This window comes from Fundulus heteroclitus, chromosome 11 (genome assembly GCF_011125445.2).
Source record: "Fundulus heteroclitus isolate FHET01 chromosome 11, MU-UCD_Fhet_4.1, whole genome shotgun sequence".
NCBI classification, from domain to species: domain Eukaryota; kingdom Metazoa; phylum Chordata; class Actinopteri; order Cyprinodontiformes; family Fundulidae; genus Fundulus; species Fundulus heteroclitus.
Window position 1 is genome coordinate 32,045,003 of NC_046371.1, and position 20,734 is coordinate 32,065,736.

The 20,734-nt window shown below is 39.8% G+C and overlaps 1 protein-coding gene across 1 annotated transcript; it reads right to left on the bottom strand.

Annotated features, from left to right (window-relative positions):
• Positions 1–2,437: 2,437 nt before the first annotated feature.
• Positions 2,438–20,480, bottom strand: zswim7 (zinc finger, SWIM-type containing 7). The gene is made up of 5 exons (XM_012871266.3): positions 20,345–20,480; positions 18,228–18,249; positions 16,720–16,822; positions 5,365–5,469; positions 2,438–2,877 (listed from the first exon to the last, which is right to left on the bottom strand). Exons 1-5 carry the CDS (start codon positions 20,418–20,420, stop codon positions 2,767–2,769), a joined length of 417 nt encoding a protein of 138 aa, XP_012726720.2. The 5' UTR covers positions 20,421–20,480; the 3' UTR covers positions 2,438–2,766.
• Between the last annotated feature and the right edge of the window lie 254 nt (positions 20,481–20,734).

Sequence of the window (20,734 nt, forward strand, 5' to 3'; positions counted from 1 at the left end):
AATCTCCCAAATTCACTCTGGCCTTAATATTTCCAACTGAGGCCTTCCTCTTTTTCTCATAAGCTTGTACATGGTTTGCTTCTTGCGACTCTCAGCCATATTCAAAGTATACGGTGATAGCTCTGGAGCTACAATGAACGGTTAACACAGAAGCTAACCGCTAACCTAGTCGCTAAGCTAACCGGATACATAAACACTAGAAGTGCGCATACGCAGACAGCAAGCAGAAACTAACAAGGAAACAGCACGCACACAAGCGTTACATGAGCGCTTGTGTGCGAATGATTGACATGTGGGACAACTAATAGATGGTGATATTCCTAGAACTTGCGGGACAGAGGAGAGAGTAGAAAGAAAACTCTAATCCCGGCCATTTGGACCGAACAGCCAGGATTAGTCAGAGTTTTTACAGTCCGGCAGCTTTCACAGGAATCTAGTTTTTAAACATTTTCCTGAATACATGATGTATTGATTACTGTCAGGATGGAAAGACCATTTCACCCAGTATAACAAAGTGTTTCTGAACAGGATTACCAACTATAGCTTTAACTTAAGTCTATTGTAACTCCTTTTTTCTTACTGTTTAGGACAAAATTTCTGGTTAAATGTCAATGACTTGCCTGTAGTAGACAACTGTTTGAGGTTATTAAATTTATAGAGATCGAGATTTGTTCCTCTGGGTGCTGAAGCTAACGGCTAAACTGACCAGGACAACCCCACTTTCGAAAATGTCAAAAACCAACAATTAAAGCAGCCGTCACGTTACCATGAACCCAACATGTCCACACAACCGCACTTTTGTTTTTCCATCATATGACAGTATCAAAAATATCCTGCAAACACTATTTTATGAACCGACTTCTATCCTGTATGCAGTACACGGCTCTTTACATGGAGGTTCGTGATTGTTTAATTGAATGTGACCTTCGATGAATACAATTGATTCATAAAACTGGGGGCATAAAGCTAGGGGCTAATTCAAGGAGGTCCAGGAGAATTGCAGACTTTTGCCAACTGAACACCACTCCAGCATCAAACATATAGTGGTTCCAGCAAACTCAGTTTTACAAAGACCTAAACTGCTATCCCAGGGTTATTCAGACAGAGTCAGCCATTTTTTACGTGGATATTAACTGATCTTTACCTTTTAATGGAACCTCACTTTCAAAATACTAAACTATTCCTCTGATTATAGGATGAATAAATCACGTTAAACAAGTCACGTTCTTTGGCCTGCATCGTCTTGTAACTACTGCACACCATTCTGTAACATTTGTCTCTACCTGAACAGGAAATGGTTTGGTGGTTGGAATCAAGCTCTTAGAAGTTGGTTTAGCATCAAAAGTGACCTGCAGTGACGTTCAGTCTCAACGCTCTTTATCTTCAGCTGTAAGCTCAGGAAGTGGAAAAATTATCCTACCCTTTATAGTCATTTTGCACTGGCACAAAGCCTTCTTAGCTGCTTCAGAATGAACCACAGGATGACATCGTGCAAGATGACGCCTCAAATCAGTTCTTTACATAACTTCCCATTGACCGGGCTCTGGTCACGCGCCCCTTTAGTGGCTTATATAAGCTGGCATTCCTTTGGGTATATGAGTCACTCTTACTTTCAAACTCCCCTAGTCAGTCTTAAAAGTCACAGACACAACAGAAAACAAAGTAATTTAATCTTTAGAATGTGAAAAACCATTATGATAAACTTTAACTGACCTTAATGTCACGTGTGGCAACAAAATCAGGTAAGTCTGGATTCCAGTGAAAACCCAGTGATAGCCCTTAGCAAATTATTTTAGACATAGACAGTATAATTTGAAGAAAAGCTTTTAAGCTGCATCGGAATGTCTCTGCAAAGTCACGGCATCTATAAACTAACGGAGGGCGTTTAGGTCACCTGAGAGTCATCACTACACAAATGAACACTGCGCTTTCATTTCCTGTTTGGTGTGCTTCACTGGTGTGAAACCAGTGCTCCAGCGTGTTGCACTCGGTCTATGCTGCTCTTCTATCCTTCTGCATTTATTGTTTGTTTGCCACCTCAGTCTGATTTCAAGGGCTAAAAAACACAGGAGTGCCAGAACATTTAGGGACATTCCAATGGAGGCATCTGTACTGTAACTGCGCTGTAACGTTATCGTCTCTGTTGACTGATGTGTGACAATAAGTACTGTAGGTGTCTGGCTTTCGGCTCGATGTCAAACCTTTTTTTAAAAGGTAATATGGACAATGGCAAGTTCAGCATTCCTTTAATTCCCAAGTTCCCGTTTGTCTGTGTGCTATCTCGTTGTTACTAATCAGGAAAATGCCTCCACTGTGGTCAAGCTGATGTCCAACTTTTTCCAGAGGCAGTTCGTTCATTCAACAAAACTACAACTGATAATGCTATTTAACATGATGCAACTTGTATGTATGGTGAATTATTTTGTTAATAAAGGCAATGTTTATATTGGTAAGATCGGCTTTTATTCCCACATTTTAATAGTGATGATTTATATTTAGTAGCAGTGCATGAGAAAAATCATTACTGTGCAGTAAAATGGTTTGGAGGTGACCTCAGTGTCCAGATGTTCTCTCACTCCCTAACTAATGGAGCTTCAGATAGAAAGCAACTAAAAATAAAACCCAAAGTATTTGAGATGAAGAACATTTCTAAAAGAAAACAAAGTAACATCTGTTATCTGTCAGATAAAAAACAGAAACCAGGCCAGTATTCCACGGATGTAGGGAATCAGCTCTGTGGGGCCGTATCTTCCAGCCCTCTTGCTGCTACGGGGCCCCGGTCCCGCTGAGCACCGCCGACATCTGCTGGTCAGGGATACTCTCCTGTTGAGTCACGGCCATAGCCTGGCACAGGTAGACGGCCAGGATGTGTTTGCACTGGGAGAAAAGGACACAAACCAAAATGATCGATGTCTCGGATATGAAGCTGTAATGACCGTCCAAAGTGATTCTGACTAAAAGATCTCATTAGAGAGACTTGTTGCTAATATTCCTTTGAGAAAGCCTCAGTCTCAGAGCGTGAGTCACGGAGCAAACGCCAGACTAATTTCAGATATCAATCAAGTACTACACAAAAATGAAGAGAGTGAATGATGGCACGCGTTATCGGACTTTATTAATTTTTGAAGCATGTAACATCAGTAGCCTGACTACTGGATCACCAGCTGTTTTGCAGCTTTGCACTAATATATTTGTATGTACTACAGATGCACAGAGAGATTGGTGGGAGACTAGAATAGGACAACGTTCTGCTTGCTAATCAGTGACTTTCTACTTAAGAACTCAAAAATTTCTATTTTTCCAGTCATTGAATGTATTATACCTGAGTGCTACAGGGCTGTGGTAACAACAATCTCTGATTTGGAAGATGTTAATGAGTGAAGAAGTTTCTTTTGACATCAGAGGGTTTAGAGGAAGCAAATAAACATAAAAAGCTGTTTAAAAGAAAAAACTGTATTAGCTACAGATCAACGATTTCAGCTTCATGAACGAGAGAGAGAGCAAGACTTTCAGCAGGTGACAGGAAGGTTGAAAACAATGTTTCCTTGTCCACCTGTTTGTCATGGAACAAGCTGGATCTGGAAATCTTTACAGTCTTACAGAAATCTCAAAGTTGAGGAGAAGATCTAGATTCTCTAAAATATGCACATAGAAACTGCTGCTTACAGTTAGCAATACTAACTGAGGGACTTGCTAATAAAAGATGCTAAAGCCTGTTTAAAAAGCCAACTCCATAATAAACCCCAATTTTATAGCTACTCTGGTTCTAATATAAACAATGATTGCTTGAAGAAAAAAGGTAATTAATATGGATCTTATATCTTCATCATCTGATTTTGATCAGAAATTGGCCACAAGATTCTTATCAGCGATTCTCTGGTTTCAATACGCCTTGACACTTCATGTCTTGTTTTCAACCTAATCGAACCACTATTTGAGTTTTCCTGAACACTAAAATTTATGTGGGCTTATGTCACAAAGCAAAAGATGCAAACTCATGAAGAAAAAGTTAGCAAAATGATTTTCCAGTTTCTGCTGAAAGCAGTCTGGTGTTAGTACTGGATGGGCTACAGATGTGGTAGCTGTTGGTGTGAGAGCTCATTTATTTATCCTCTGACCTACTTTTCGAAACAAAATGGACCTGGTCCATACTGCACTGAGCCAAGCTGGAGCATACACATTTACTGGATGGACTCAGTGACTCCAGCTGCTGGGAATCATGCATGACGACTTCTTGTGAGACTACTGTACAAATCTGATTGTCTTTCTATGACTGCCTGTAAAAGCGCTCTTGTTTCAGAGCTTCTGCGCGTTTTCATGGGGAACGCTATCAAATGTTGCCAACGTGCTCACAGGGAGTCTCTATGGTCTGCTGCAGCTCTCTGTTTCTCACACTGATTTTAGCTGCATCCTCCAGGGAGACCAATCAACCCCACAGTCAGAGAAGGAGCGGAGCTTGTTTGTTTCAAGATATTTAGGGAGAGACCGAAGGGGAGACACCCATCAGTGGCCAGACAAAAATACAAGCTGACCACAACACATCTGTGCACACACTTTATAGTGTGTTTCGTCTCAGTCGACAGGGCAAAGGTTTGTCTCTGAGATGCACACTCGACTGAGAAGACACAACGGCTGTGAAACAGGTTTTATGTCACTGCAGGGTACACAATGTACAATGCAGATACGTCAACTCAGATCCGCATAAACACGAGGGGAAAGACGGGGATTTCTTTTGGTGTCATGGATTTTTATGACACCGTTCTTTATGGATATCTTATGTTTGAAAAACATAGAACTTTTCAAAATGGTAAGCTCAGAGCCCATGCCAGAATGTGGGGTCAATGTTTTTTTACAAAGAGATTCTTGTTTAAACTTTCCACAACCGGGCTCCAAAATAATCTTCAGTTGCACCTAAAATAACTCAGCCCTAAAGCAAATTTTTTGCCCGTGAAGCAATATGCAGTTTAAATGCATAAATGAAAGTAACGTTACAAGGACTGGATTGATGAGGATGTCGTGTTTGCAGGGATGTTATGAACGCACTGACTGGGATGTGTCTCCGCTGTCAAACGTCCTGCGTCTATGCCAAGCTCAAACATAGCTCTCATGCATGTTGGTGAGGTAACACCCCAATATCGAACTGGAATCCTGATTGATATACGGCTCATAAATATATTTACAGCAATTTTTGTTTTCAAAATTAGACGGCACCGACACAATACTCTAAAGAAGCGTTTCACTAATCTCACTCCCTGTTGGTTTAAACGACTAAGATGTCTAATTTCACTTATACCTTTGAATGATCTGATGAGGCACAGACTTATTTATTGTAGCTTATAAGGAAGCACGTTTTGGGAAACTCACCAGCAGGCCTTGGTTTCTGCGTAGAACTGTGTAGGCGAAAGCCGGGCAGGGGCAGTAGTGACAGGACAAGAAGCAGGTGTACAAACGGCCCGAGCCTCCAATTACCTGCAAAGGATTCATGCAAACTAGATCAAAACATGTTGGAGCTTTGTTGTGAATTTGCCTTCTGCCACCGATTCTCCACAGAAACAAGGTAACACATCGGAGCCTTTTATATCAGCACACATGTCGGTATAGCTGGAGGGAGGCATTAAAACAATGAGGACGTGAAAATAATCTTTTTTTTATTTGTTGATTTTTATGTCCTGATCTTAATTACCCATCTCATCCACTCTGTATTCCTGCAAACCTAACAACAAACTAACTGGAAACTGGGAGGTTCTGACATCAATGTGAAAGGTACCAGTGAAAAGAAACACTTTTAGGCTTCCAGAAGTCTAATGAGCAAACAGCGTAATTCCCAGCTGTACAAACACACTCACTGGTATGTAGAATATGACTGTCTAACCCTGTTAAAATCTACTGTAGCCCTGCCTACATTTTTTAAATTCCCTGCAGATTTATGTTGTTTTTTGCTTTGTTTTTTTGCTTTTTACACTTGCAGATCATCAAACATTTCTATATCAGACGACAATAACCTTAGAAATTATGAAGTAATTTGTTAACAAGAGGAAAAAAAAGCTCTCCAAGCGTATCTGACCAGGAGTGAAAAAAATATTAAGTGCCCCTTAAACCTAATCACTGGTTTTCCCACCCTTGGCAGCATCTGGTGCTGGACATGACTGGTAATGAGTCTCTTACATCACTGTGGAGGACACTTGGCCCACTCTTCTCAGCAAAATCATTTGAATTCAGCCCCACCGAGGGGTCGTGCCAGAGCGTCTCAATAGCGGACTGAAGTCTGGACGAAACATCCAAAACCTGAAAAGCTTTTGGATCTACGTATTTAGAGCTACTGGGGTGATTTGGATCACTGTCTTTCAGCTCAGCTTGTGTGTTTGATCTTAGGGTCATCAAGATGTTTTTTGGCAAATGTGAGACAGGCCTGTGTGTTCTTTCTGGTCAGTAGTGATTTTTCTCCATGGAGATCGTTAATATCTTCTTTTTTTTTTTATTGAATCATGAACACCGACTTTTTTAACTGAGGCAAGTGAGTCCTATAGAGCTCATGTGTTGTTATGGGTTTGTTTGTGATCTCCTAGATGAGTTGTTGATCTGCTCTTGGACAAATTCTGGAGACTGGCCATTCCTGGAAAGTATTGGCCAGTCTCCAGAGGTTTGCAGACGGCACCACTGTAGTGGGTCTCTCAGCCCACTGCTGAGAGGTTTGTGGTCTGTTACATGTTACAAACACAGTACTGGTAATGCCTATTTGCACACACTAATTTCTCAGGGAATGTCTGGCTGGATAAAATGAAGGCTTAAAATGATTGCACAGTATGTACTGCGGGCATGAGAGATCATCAAGAGAGGGTTGAGTGACTAATTCATGCCACAGCACAGTAATCCTTATCGTTCGCAGGGTGATTACTATCGGACTTTTTGAACTCGTTCCCATCAGACCTTAAAGACTATTTGCACGCTTTAAGCTTCTCAGGAAGTGTGTTGGTCAATGCAATCAACTGATTTCATAAAAACAAAAACAGTGAAATATTATGTCCTGTTGTGTCTGTATGTTATGTGTAATCTGTGTGCATCCTGAGTCGTGTCTGTCTAAAAAACAATGTCACACATGGTAACACATGGTGAAAATAAAGATTCTTGATAGTGGAGCTCACTCTCCCTGGGGTACAAAAGTGTTAGAATTGGCTTTCCAGACTAACAGATGTCAATGGCTTTGGCTATGTCCACACTGCAGGTCTTGATGCTCAATTCCGATTTTTTTTGTTGCTGAAATTAGATTTATTTTTTTTGAGGTGGCCGTTCATACTACTAATAAATGCGACAACCATCAGACTTCTGTGTGAACGGTTCAGGACCGCAAAGCGACCCGCATACACAGATAATAGGAGGAGACGTCACAGAGCAGCGCGCTGTTGACGGATGTAATGGTGAACATAATTGTTTCTAGAAGTGTTCAATAAAGTTCTGTTAAAATAAAATAAAAAACAAATACAGGCCAGCATCTCTCCTTGCTATTATTACAGAGCTGCTGAGCAATGGGAGCCGACAATATTAAGACCACATCATAGTGAGACTGAGTACGGTAAGAAGAAAGCAGCTCAGCTGTTACCAATGGTCTTCTATGGAGCACTAACTACTGCTGCTGTGTTGATGTGTAGTGAGAGACAGGAGAGTGACGTAAAAGACAGATAAAATGCAACATGACCGTTCAGACAGTGGACGCTTTGAAAAAAATATCTGAAAAATGTATCCAAATTAGTACCACATATGGAAGTGGCACAAATCTGATTTTTGGGGGGTGAAAAGATCAGAATCGGGTCGTTCACACTGTCGTGAAAAAGACGAAAATGGGTCACATTGGTACTGTGAACATAGCCTTAGTTTCTCATCTATCCTGAAAATGTCTTTAGATCAATGCAGGATGTGTTGCTGTTTAAGATCTTTAAAACTACTTCATGCTGTCAAGTCTTTCCTTGATTCTACCCTTCTGGTCGTGGCTAGTGAAACTGAACCAAGTTACTTCCTGATTTAACAAGTGGGGAAGTTATTATTTCATGTAGGGCTGAGTTAGTTTGCCTAGATTTCTTTCCCCTTAATAAATTAAATCATCATTTAAAACTACATTTTGCACTTACTCCGGTTATATTTGATGACGTAAACATTTGAACGTAACAAAAACGCAAAAAATAGAAGCAATCGGTCAGATGGCAAATACTTTTGCCAGCACCATAGCTCTGCCTGACAAACACAATAGGCTACTTTTCTAATATTTACTCCTTTTTGCTCCACTCTTCCTTTTTAAATGTTTTGTACACGGGCATTCTGCTTGGGTTTAGTGATCTGTTTGCCTTCAGCACAGGATCATGTTGTGACATCCAGGTCAGCAGTACTTGGCAGCAGGTGAAAATGGTGTCCGAACTTTTATAAATAGGAATTTGAAGTACAGTCTCCGCCATTTTGTCGTCCCCCCCCCCCCCCCCCTCCCCCCTTACAGGTTGTACTTCTGGCGTGGGCGGGGCTTCTTTGTTGTCGTGTGTAATTCACATTTTTGTTTTATCAAATACTTGAAAAACATCACCTTAGATAACTTCACAGTTTAAATTTCCAGGTTTACAGCACTATGTTTTGCTGTTCTTAGGGACTCATTTTTAATATTCCCTACTGTGAAAAAGTTATGATGTCAGGAAATCTTTCTAGCATTTCCCCAACCTCATCAGTTTCCATGAGTTATTTAGAAGAGAGGGTGCAGAAGTCATGTATTTTTAAACAGCCTGTGTAGGATGTCTAATGGCTGTGGCTGACGGAGCGTCGTGTCCACGATGTCGGCATTCCCTCCCAGCTTTGGACAGTGATTTAAGTGCCTCTCCTGCTTGTGAGGACGCATGAGGACATCACATTGGCAAATTAGCATGACACCGCACAATAACTTATGCCTATCAGACTTGGCACCATTATTCTGCTGAGTTCCAATAAATTATCCTCTCCTTTGACCTACTAAAGTGAAAAACAGCTCATTTGTTCAGTGCGACACTTCCATTAAAAATAAGGCACAAAAGAGAAAATTAACATGGACTCAAAGCAGACGGGTGAAGATGAAAAAAGCACCATGAGTACTGGGATAAGGAAAGAACGCTGTGGTGACTAAACCAAGGAGCTCTTCACTTTCTAAAGAGTTGGCCTTCTTGAGAAGCAGCTCACGCTCTGGGCACTTTTGTTTTCTGTCGGCATCAAAGTAATGCGGCTCTGCTACAGCTCACCCAGCACCACTGGCAGCTAATATCATCAAAAGATACAGTAACAAGCAGACATAGATCTATGTTTGTTTGGAAAACCCAATAGATCAACATTTGACATGTGATGGCAGCACACGAAACAGACAGAGAGGAAGAGTTGGCAAAGTTTAAACTCTCACAGGAACCATTGAAAGCAAGCTGGTATGAATCAAAGGACCAGGACCTGAACGAGCTAGATGGATCTAGACCCCAAACATGGCTTCCTGTAAAATATAGAGCCCTGGAACATCACAGAGATCCCACAACGTGTTCTGCACATGTGCAACGTTTGGGTGCTATTATGTTGACTTATAAGTATTATAAGATTTAAATATGTCCCTTGTCTGATTACTACAAGTGCTACTATGATTTCCATGCAAAAATACTTTATGCAATCAGATTATATGCCAGGAAATACTACAAAACTTTAAAGTATGAAACATAACAAAATCATAATCCATTTTTCCATTGTTTTTCAAATGAATACAGATAACTAGTTTTAAAAATACAGGTTTCTGATACAAAGAGGGCGTTTTGGGTTATGTCTCTAAAATAGAGGTGCAATGTAGGTTTGTCAAAATCAAACCTACATTTAATGTAGCTAATAATAACAGGAAAGACCTTTGTAACTGGAACATGCTGAATGGATGTGTGAGTGCTTACTGGCAACATAAAAAAAGCATGTGGGGGGAGTGCTCTCAATTTCCCCAAAGATGCTCTGTTCCAGAAAAGCGGGAAAGATCCTTGAAAGTACACAAAGTGAAGAAAACAGATTTCTCCTCAGCCACCCATAAAGCCCTGTTTCCACTATGGGTTCCTGAAGGATTTGTTCTCCAGAACTTCACTTCCCAGAACCTCTGACCCAGTGGTATCAAAACTCAGTTCTTATTGGCCGGTGTCCTGCAGGTGTTGTCCAGGTTCAACACAGCTGAACCTGATGAGTGTGTAAGCAGTAGGTCTCTGCAGACCTTGATGACAGACTGAAAAGGTAAATCATTCGTTTGAATCAGATGTGTCGGGGCAGGGACAGATCTAAAACATCCAGGAGACCGGCCCTCAAGGACTGGTGTTAGATATGCCTGCTCTAAAACTATCTGGGTTGTTTTTTGTGTGCAACTCCACTGACGAGAGAGATACCCAGGCCGTTTATGAAGATCATGTCCCCTGATTCAGAGCAAGTCCTCCTCCAGATGAAGGGTCACTAAGGTCTTGAATAAAGATCGTCTCCCACTTTCACATAAGAAACCATAAAATCTGACTAATAGGACATTCCTCAAATGACGTCAAATTACTAAATTTAGAACAGTACAGTGTGCATGTGTCTTGGCCATCTTGGGGTCGTAGAAGCAAAGATGTAATGCTCAAATAGTTTACTTGTATGTCCTGAATATCACCTCAACAGACATATAATGGCAACAACAAAACATCGCTGCATAGAGACTCGCGATATGATGATCGTGACCATATGAAGGGAGCTTTTATCATTGATTTTCCAAAACCCCGAAGGATTGGCGAGAAATGTTAGTGTTGAATAAGATCTTGCATCTGTGGGATCTAACCTAAGACACCTATGTGCTCTACCTATTTCCTCGGTGGTAAGTAGCCAACACTTGAAAGTCCAGACCTGGTACCAGCGACTGCAGCGTCTGTGCAGGTAGGATGCATTTATTTGGCTTTTTCTCAGCGGAATGGAAACATCATCATACAATTCATGAAGGGAGTTTATGTGAGCTCCAGTATTGCATGGTCCGCTAATTGTAAGAGACTTTGGGCTTGTTTTCTCTAAAGCTGCCCGCAACCTTTGTGAGTCGGCAGTTACGGCTTTTTGTTTGTTTTTTGTTTTTTTGGGCTTGCCTTTTTTCTGACAGAACGCCCTTTTCTGATTATCGCACCTCGCAACAAGAGCCATCGGCGGGACCCAATGCCCGCTAATGGCCCCCTGGATTCTGCGGGTTTCTTCCTTGCACTTGATCTGTTGTGAGAGAGAGGAGAGGACAGCCTCTCCTACCTTTCTACTAATACTGCTTTCTTTCCGCTCATTTTGAGGCTGTGTCCAGGCAAATGCGACGTCATTTGAAAAATGTCCCATAGAGCACTGTTATTAGATGAGTTCATAGTGGTTATACTTTAAAAGACAGGAGCCGCTTCTCATAACTGTGTGAAAATGTGTAGATTGATTGGATTTAAAGTTAACTATGGCGATCTTGTAGGAAGAATACCAACCAAGTAAAATAGACTGGTAGGTCAGGTGACACAGCTATGGGAAGATATGACCATCCACATAAGAGTAACAATGCTGATATAATTCTAATTGATTTAATTTTCATTATTCCTAACAAGCTTCATTCGATGCTGTTTCAGAAGTTACGTATATATTAATGTTATCAGAACTTTTTTTTAATTAAAGTTTTTGTCACAAGTGGTTATTTGTCCCTCTAGTGAATTACTAGGGCAGAACAGGCTCATAGAGTACTTTTAAATCCTTGGCTCTGGACTTTCTACTCTTCACAGGACAAACTACAAAATGCACTTTCCCCTCATGAACTCATATATGAGCTGGAGACATTGCCAGCTGTCATGATGCATACACACAATGCAAACCATAAGGTTTGAAAAATGTGAATGGCACGAATTGGGTGACTGGAGCAAAGCCAAATTTCGCTCGGGTTCAATAATCTGAACTTTTCTGTCAAATCGGGTCGCGTTAAGGGTCCTCTTCATCCATTTATTTAAGCACGATTATGGGTTTTTTATATTTTACTTATTAATAGAGTAGAATTAGACAATATTTATAACGAGCAATGATGGATTTACTGACTGAAGAGAGACGGACAGCCAGTTAGTATTTCATGACGCAGTGAAGCGAGCATGATGAAAATTTGCTGCATTGTCAGCCCCAATCGTGTCTGAGATAAAGGGGACATTTTAAGGGACCAATGGCAGGCGATCACTGTGAAAAATCTGGCTTGTTTGCATTCGGTGTGAACGTACTTTTAGGCTATACAGTGATACACACTGATCTGAGTTCAGTGTTTCATGTGTACTGTCGTCACTCTTTGGGAACGTTTGAGTGTATTATCATCTGCCTTTGTCACATTTTTCTCCATTTTAACATCTGACTGACCAAAAGTCCTTCAAAAAGAATACAATGAACATAATTTTTCTTGCATACAGGAGTGAAAACCATTTCTTTTACCTCATTCAGCATCAGATAAATACTACAACCGTATATCTAATGATTGATGCTAAAAGTGATGCAAATCATAGTGCTAGCTCCTAATTGTTTTTCTTTTCTGTATCTTTAAAGGTGTGTAATTTTAATAACAGTATGACCGTGGTGATTTCAGATCCTAACAGCCTTCAGCAGGTGAATTAGAGATGGCTTGACTTTTTTTAAATGAGATTAAACTTGATTTATTTACTTGTTATTAATTAATCAAAGTGTTATTGACAGACACACAAAAATGTTGTTTAAATCAGGAGCTGAAGAGGTTTCATTTAAATGCACAGAAAGTACAGAAAGTTATTGAAATAGATTCAAGGTGTTGCGAGTTGTGTCCTTAGTTTTAGTTCCATATTTTTTCCAATGAAAGGCTGTGGGTGTTAGTAATGAACAATAAATAATAAAAATTAATTTAGTGCAAAATCAAGCAATTTAATGAATCCGAAGCTGGCTTGATTAAGATGGCTGTAATATAAGGACAAAAGCGCCATGATTCATCATCACTTCACCTACTGTTAAATTTATCACCAATTATATTAGCATAAACTCTATCATTTAGCATTACGTAGGGTTTTAGCTGTGGAATTAAGAAAAGAGACTAGATCACAAGAAAGTCAATCTATATCATCTGCTTATATTTTTTTCTTTTGCTTAATTTGAGATTTTTTAAATAACCCTACAAAGACGGTACTTCTGTTCGTACTTCTGTTTCCCAGCAGACGTTGGTGTGCCATTCCTTATGTAAAGGTCAGTGGATGTTAGGAACGAGATAAGGTGAAAATCCCAGCAGTGAAATGCCAAGTTCTCATGAGTTATTCATCCCTTTACCAGAAAGAGGGAGAATACCCACAACATGAGAAATTCAGCAGAACACAGCAGGGGAAAAAAACCCATTCAGATGTCAGCGGGAAACTACAAAAATGGAGACTTTTTTGACTTGTCATCTTCTATTCCAGCACTCGATTCAGTATCACTGTAATTCAGCTCGCTCCCCCTCTTTTAATCTCAGTGTAAATGTTCTGAATGTTGATGAATAATTGCAGGCGGCTTTTTAAGGTTAAATCGAGTTCTTCAAAGTGTCACAGTTAGATTTATTTGCTAAAAGTTCAATACCGCTTCCTAACTCAAGAGTGCTGTCCGAACATGATGTATGCCGAGCTGAAACATGCATCCTGGTGTCCAGCTTAAAAGATCAGAGCTGTCAGAACACCACCTCGGATCCTCAAAGAATTGCTTTCACCCACTCACTGAAACGCTTCCGACGGCTCATTAAATTCACCTTACCAGTCAGAGAGCGCTTTAGGTAAAATAAACATGTTTTTCAATAGGTGCTGCAGTTCTGAATAAAGCCTCAGTAGATGTAGAAAAATAAACGGCTGGCTCTCAGTTTATGTTAAAATGTATCTGCATAAGGCTAAGCAAGCTGTCTAAAAAACATAATATGTACCCACATGTGGCTGTAATATTAGGGAGGCAACAATGTGGACCAATTAACTTTAAGTAACTCAATAATTATCCACACAAGGCTGCATGTTACTTCTCACATTCAGGAACTAAACAGAGAGCAATAAAAACCCAGTTCATATAAAAAAGGTGGTTTCAGAAACACTGATTTGACTTTTTTAATAAGAACAAAAACAAAACACCTCTTCTGTGGTGACCCAACAACGTTTATCAGGGAAAGAATCGGTTCCATTCATCTGCTGCTAACGTGTGCTGGACTACAAATATCAGCCAGCCTTGAGGGGAACGAAGTGAAACAATCACAATTCAAGAGCAGAGCCAAAACCCATCCCAACAGAACCGAATGAACCAGGTTCCTGTTTAGCTGCATTGTTATTAAAAATACTCTCTTTACAAACTGTTTTTACAGGAGCCTGAAGGAGTTTACAGGAAATCTGAGGCACAATGACTCAGTAAATATGAGGATTTCTGAGAAATGCTGTAAAAATGCTGGATTTAGAGGCATAGTTAACATTCTGACTAACACTTCCTGCTTTGACGTATTACAATAAAGTGGTTTAAACCTTCTTTTGCGTTGATTTTTGTATATTTCCAGAATTTATCCACACCCTTGTTGCTCTTTCATTCGGCAGAATAAACAAATATATCAATAAAAACCCCTAATTTATGAACTGAAGCGGACTCACTACCAGTTTTTCCTTCTTTATTTCAGATTTAAACTATTTGTATTTGCAAACTGTGGCCACTTGCTGCAGTCTTCAACTACAAATTATTTGCAACTTTCTTCAGAAAAAAATGTTAAAAACTTCAAAATGAAAGATCTTTATAATGTTACTACATTGTGTATTCAAAAACCAATAGAATGTTTTTTAAGCAGTATTCAGAATATTTCTCTAATTAAAACAGGAACAGCACAATTTATGGGGGTCATTTAAATGTTATAGTTTAATATATATATATTAGTTATAGTTTATATATGTTTTCTACAGAGAACTCATCAGCAATTCAGATGTTTCAATTCTCTGAATTAAATTATGGAAACACCTGAAAAAAGAAAAAAATAGAAACTTTATTCTTAAAAAAAATCTCCATGCAAATTAAGTTCATTATGAGTTTCCAATTTAAGCTGATTAACGGATATGGACTGTAAGGTCTTTAAATTGATTAAATTATGTGCTATGGATGCAGATGGTATTTTCCTCATTCTTACATGCATTATTTTTTACTTTAAAAACAGTTTCTTAGCTGATAATCAAGCTTTTACCTCCATAGTTACAAACATTTTTGACAGTTTATAGTCTGGTTTATTATTTTATGTTTATAGTTCTTTGTGTTCTGAGTCTAAACTGCCTGTTTCATGTATATTTGATAGAAGAACTGCTGGAATTTACCAGATATTTAGAACGCTAGAAAACCATCGATCGATCAATCTCTCAAGCTGGCGATGCTCTTCAGCTCAATTTAAGGGACTCCAAGGTGTCCCCAGGCCTGAAGAGACACACAGTCCATCTACCAAGTTCATGGCCTGCCTGGTGGTCCTCCTCACTCAGTGACAGGTGCCCCAAAACAGTCAGGATGAAACAGTCAATGAGGAATCCTGATTTGATAGTCGATTTACTTGAAGTGACTCCTTTTGATGAGGAGCAGCAGCTCTACTCCAAGCGCCCCTTTAATGACAGAGCTGATCAGAGGAAGCTCATTGCCTCACTTACCTCCACGGTCTGCTTTTAGTCATGAACTGCATCTCATGAGCATAGGTAAGGGGTGGGTTCCACACATTTTTTCTCAAATAAAGCTCAGGTCCCTCTACCCACTTCACTCTCCGTGTTATCACCACTAGTGGAAAATAAATGAACATACGTGAAGTGCCCAGGATCTTTACAGATGGACCCCATATGCTAAGCAACCTTTTTTTTAAGTTGAGAACCACAGTCTTGGACTCTCATTCCGGGATCACATGGCTTCAGGATACGCTAAAGCTCATGATCAGAAGAAGCCAACACTTGCAATTGGTAGGAAATCCTGTTCCAATGTGCTTTGACTTTTTTTTTTGTAATATACTACTTGGCATAAATGTCTTTGCAGTTAGATTGATAATGAACAACAACAATCTTACTAGCAATCGCAAAGTTATGACACAGCAAATAGTTTTCAAAGTGCTTTACAATTCAGTACTTCCATCTATCGATATGGTTTTCAACCCCCCCCCCCCCACACACACACACACACACACACACGTTTTGTCGCATTACAACTGCAAAATTCAATGTATTTTACAAACAGTCAAGTACAGGGGATATTATCAAACAAATCTAAAAAGGTGGGCCATGCATTCATTCAACCCCCTTTACTCTAATACCCCTGAATAAAATTCAGTGCAACCAGCCCCCCATCAGAGCTCCCCTAATACCACAGACACACACACACACACACACACACACACACACACACACAAAATGTTGTTTTTATTGACTCAACAAAATGAAGTTGCTTTTCCTCTTAAGGCACAACTGTCTCGACGCGTCGCTACAAAAGCCTCATGAGTCCTTTCACTAGTTGGAAGAAGACGACCTCCTTTACATGACTGTTAATCAGCCTGGAAATTATTGTAATACTCTCTTGACTGAAGAACCAAGCTCATTAACAGTAATCACCCAGCTCACATATGGAAACCGTTCTGCTGTAGTTCGCAGCATGAGACTCAGTAGCTGCTAGATATTGTCAGCTGTGCAGGAGGGACTACTGACTGGATATTGTGCAATGTTGACAGACCTGGAAGGCTTGGCGACCGCTGGGAGAGGACAGACACGTGACAGAGCGCTGGTCGACTAGGTCCAATGCCTGCAGTGCGCAGGAGCCGAAGACAAACTTTAGCCTGGAAAGACAAGGAGGGGGAGATGTGGGAGACGAGGGAAACTAAGTAAAGTCACATGATTTCAATTGTTGTGTAGAACAACACAAAAATGTGAGTAAATACAAGCTGTGAGGATTGGTTGATCAATGATGCCTGAATGATTTGTTTCTCTTAAGGCAACCATTACAGATATTTCATGTTCATTCATCGATAATTTTTCATTTTTATACAGCTGCCCTGATCAGAGAATTTGGGCCAATTTCTGATCTATGTCAAGCTCTGGTCTGCTAATGCAGGTTTTTAGACAATTTGTATTTCTCTAAAAGACAACATAGCACTTCAGTCGTGAGCGATCATCAACTATTTATATTAGAAGTAGAGAAGACGTTATGCTGCGTGTGAAAGCAGCTTCTGCTCAACAACTTTTTCATGTTTCATACAGACAAAATGAACAAAGACGACATCTTTAACTGTCTTTAGCATCATATATTAGCCATTAGCACGGTTCCTGTAAGCTAGCATTAACAAAATATTGGTCTCTATGTGCATTCCTTACAGACTATAGATCTGTATCTTAACTGAGATATCTAAAAGATTGCCAGATTTTCAAATCCAGCCCGTTCCATATCAGAAGTCAAACGTGCCAAAGGATAAAAAGGAGTAACTTTCCTGTATAACGTTCTGCTTCCCGCTATGAACCGAAGATCTTGCTCTGTCTCTCTTTCTTGCACCCCAAAATGAACCGCAGACATGCAGAAAATAGATTCTTACATTTCTACATGCACTTTAAATTTAACATTTTACTGGTGCTGGAAATTGGTAACTTTATTTTTCACTCAGTAAAAGCATTCATGTTAAAGAGTGCTGTCACAGTGATATTGACAGCGTTTATGTATGATGTGTTCAATGACTGGAACAAGGTTGGATTGACGGGTTTTACACCCACCCAACGGTTACCAGTCAGGGTTTATCTGGTTCAAAAGACGACAATTTCAGTCAACAGAGGAGTTTTGGTGAACAGCTACTCCCTATTATTATTATTATTACTAAAACAAGGATTTTCTTCAGAGTGAGCCCATAAACTAGAAACTTCCTGATGAGCAAACAGGATGTGATAGTGTTGCACAGCTAGGGCTTAGGCCACCATGCCAGGAAATGTCTCCGTCAACACACTGGACTGCATCATGACACTGAGTCTCTGTCTTGACGTCACTTTGGGCAAACCAAAGCAATAAAAGTGCCTCAGTCTTCCTTCTTAGAGTGGTTTAGCGCTTCCCATTGACTCAACCTGAGCAGTATACGGTCCCAACACGACTCAGACCACACTGGAAGAATGCTATTAGTGGTGGTCTTAAAGAATAATCCTAAAGGCTGTAAGAGCAAGCAGAAGCAAACCTGTAACATATTGGGGGAAAGGGATACTTACGCAATAAGCAGATCATCTGGAACTGCAAAAGAACACAGGCGTGTTTTAAAAATGGAACAAGTGATTCCAGTTCGGTGATGAACAGTTTTAAAAGGAGACTAAAAACCAACACCAGGTAATTGCCTCTAACCCTCACACAGGAACGTTACAGCCTCTTGGGAGGATGACGTTTTACTTTGTAGCAAAGAAAAGGCATGATGCCAAACTTTCTGATTCAGCAGCTGAACATTTAGCCTTTGAGAATATGTAACCGTTTTGTTGTAAAATAGAAGGACTTATCTTTTTTTCCAGCTCAAGTTAAGGGGGAAAAAAAAACAAGACTAAAACGGATTTATAAAACAAATACCCGCACACGTGCAATTTTGCTAATGAGACTGAAGTTACAGAGAGGGCTTGCAGATTTTAATGAGACGTTGCAAGCTGACTGATCGAAAGGAAGCATGAACCCCACAGGAGAACGGTCAGCTGAAACAACAGAAGGTGTTACAAAACGTCTTCAAGCGGGTAAATGAACTGTTGCTGAGTGTTGCAAAACATGTGGGTTGTTCCCAGTCAGCTGGATCTATCATGTGAAGTGAGCACAAAGTAAACGGGGATTGAAACATCCAAGTAGACCAGCGTGAGTAACCTTTACGATCCAGAGAGCCAATTTTCCCCTCGCTGGCTGCTACAAAATAGTTTAGAGTCACAGAAGCCAAATAAAAAAAACCTAAAAACAGCTTTTTAGTTTTTTTTTAGAAATGTGACATTTTTTTTGTTGTTGTTTTTTCTGAACTTGGTCGTTTCTCATTGTAAACAGAAGGAAACAAGGTTCCAGTTGACTAAAGGAAGCAGTGATGGATGACTGGAGCAAAGTGGGATTCAGGGATGAATCCTGACTCTGCACTGGGCAACAGGACGCAGGATTGTTTGTCTGGTACAATAAAACAGATAAAGGTGACAGCCCGAAGAAAACAAGCATGTTTCTTTTTCAAGCGCCATCAGTTTTTTTCTCAAGATGGAGTGATTCCATGGTTTGTTAGAAGGTATGTTTGATAATGCCAGATAGTTCAGCGATTAAAAAAAGTTTCCTGTCAGTTGTTTCTGGTTTTTTTTTTTGCATCAAACCAAAAATAGCTAGGTAAACATCCTTATAATAGTTTACTGGGGGTTGAATGACCTAACATGTCTTAAGGAAAAAAAAAACTACAGCATGAACTATCACCGTTTGCTTTTTTAAGAATGGCAAATTACAGTTACTTGAAGAAAGTGTAATGGAATAATAGATTCAACAAAGAACCATCGGAAATGAGGACATGATAAAAGCTCTGTTTATTTTTGAGGACAGAATGGTCCCATGAGAATGCCCCCCCCCCCCCCTTAAATATTTCTGATGCATTTGCTCTGCTTCCCCAAATTAAATGCAGTAGATCATCAAACTAATTTTAATTTCAAATATAACCTGGCAAAATGCTAGTGAAATTTCAGATTTCTGTTTCACAAAGGGCCTGGTTGATTTGGATAGCTTTTTCATAAACGAAATCCTCAGTTAAAAACAGCTATTTGCATTTACTCTTGTTATTCTTGGCTAATATAAAAATGTATTTGATGATTCAAAACATTTAAGTGACACAAAAAGCAAAAACAGAAAAAATTAGGGAGATTTCTTTAACAGCACTACTTTATTTTCTCTGGAATTAATAATAAATAAATTTGATTAAGTCTGGTGAGGAAAATGTTTTTCATATTGTTACATGAATATATGTAAAAGATTATAGGTGATGCGGGGCTATTATTATCATCTTAACCCTGATCAGGAGATATTAGCTTATGAGGTCTAGTTCAAATTGTAGTGCAGCAGCGCCCCCTAGAGCCCAGACATTAAAACTGCGTTACTGCGCTGCAGTGGGAAAAAACTACATTTCTTTCAATTTCTCGTCCATTTTATTTAAAGGAAATGAAAACGTGCAGACAAGATGCTATTAAAACGCGATGAATAAAGAGTAGGCCTAAATCGTCCAAGAGACTGTAGGAAGTTGGCGTTTTTCGATGCTATCTCGTAACTTTCGCGTCAGTTTCCGGGTGAAACTAACCAAGCTTGCGGCCGTCTACCCACAAACACCCCCACTCTATCTTACTTTGAGTCGACTCCTGATAGGTTCGCTGGATATCCCGGAAAAGCTGTTCTGCCACGGCAGGTAAAAATGACCGCATTTTCACATCGTTTTTGTTTCTGCCTCTACCGCACTTCACCAGCCAATAAGCTGCGACCAAAACATTGCGACTTCCGGCGTTCAACTGCTGTTTTCCTTTCAAATTAAAAGTTGCATTAAGCAAATGATGGTTAACTTAAGAGTAACGAGAAAAAGTTATAATATTCAGTAGTAACTGTGATTAAACAGGATTATACAGGTATAATCGGCTTATATCAGCTCCAAGACGCAACTACAAACTATTTAAAGCAGTTTGTTCTTGCCACAAGAACTAAATTAAATCGAATATGAATTTAAATCGTTCCAAAAGTTGGA

Excerpts from the sequence above, each read along its gene's own strand:
- zswim7 (XM_012871266.3), bottom strand. The coding sequence starts at position 20,420 with ATGCGGTCATTTTTACCTGCCGTGGCAGAACAGCTTTTCCGGGATATC. Across the intron at positions 16,823-18,227 it reads CCAGATGATCTGCTTATTGC|GCTAAAGTTTGTCTTCGGCT; the intron begins GTAAGTATCCCT and ends TTGTCTTTCCAG. Across the intron at positions 2,878-5,364 it reads GCAGAAACCAAGGCCTGCTG|TGCAAACACATCCTGGCCGT; the intron begins GTGAGTTTCCCA and ends CTTTTCTCCCAG.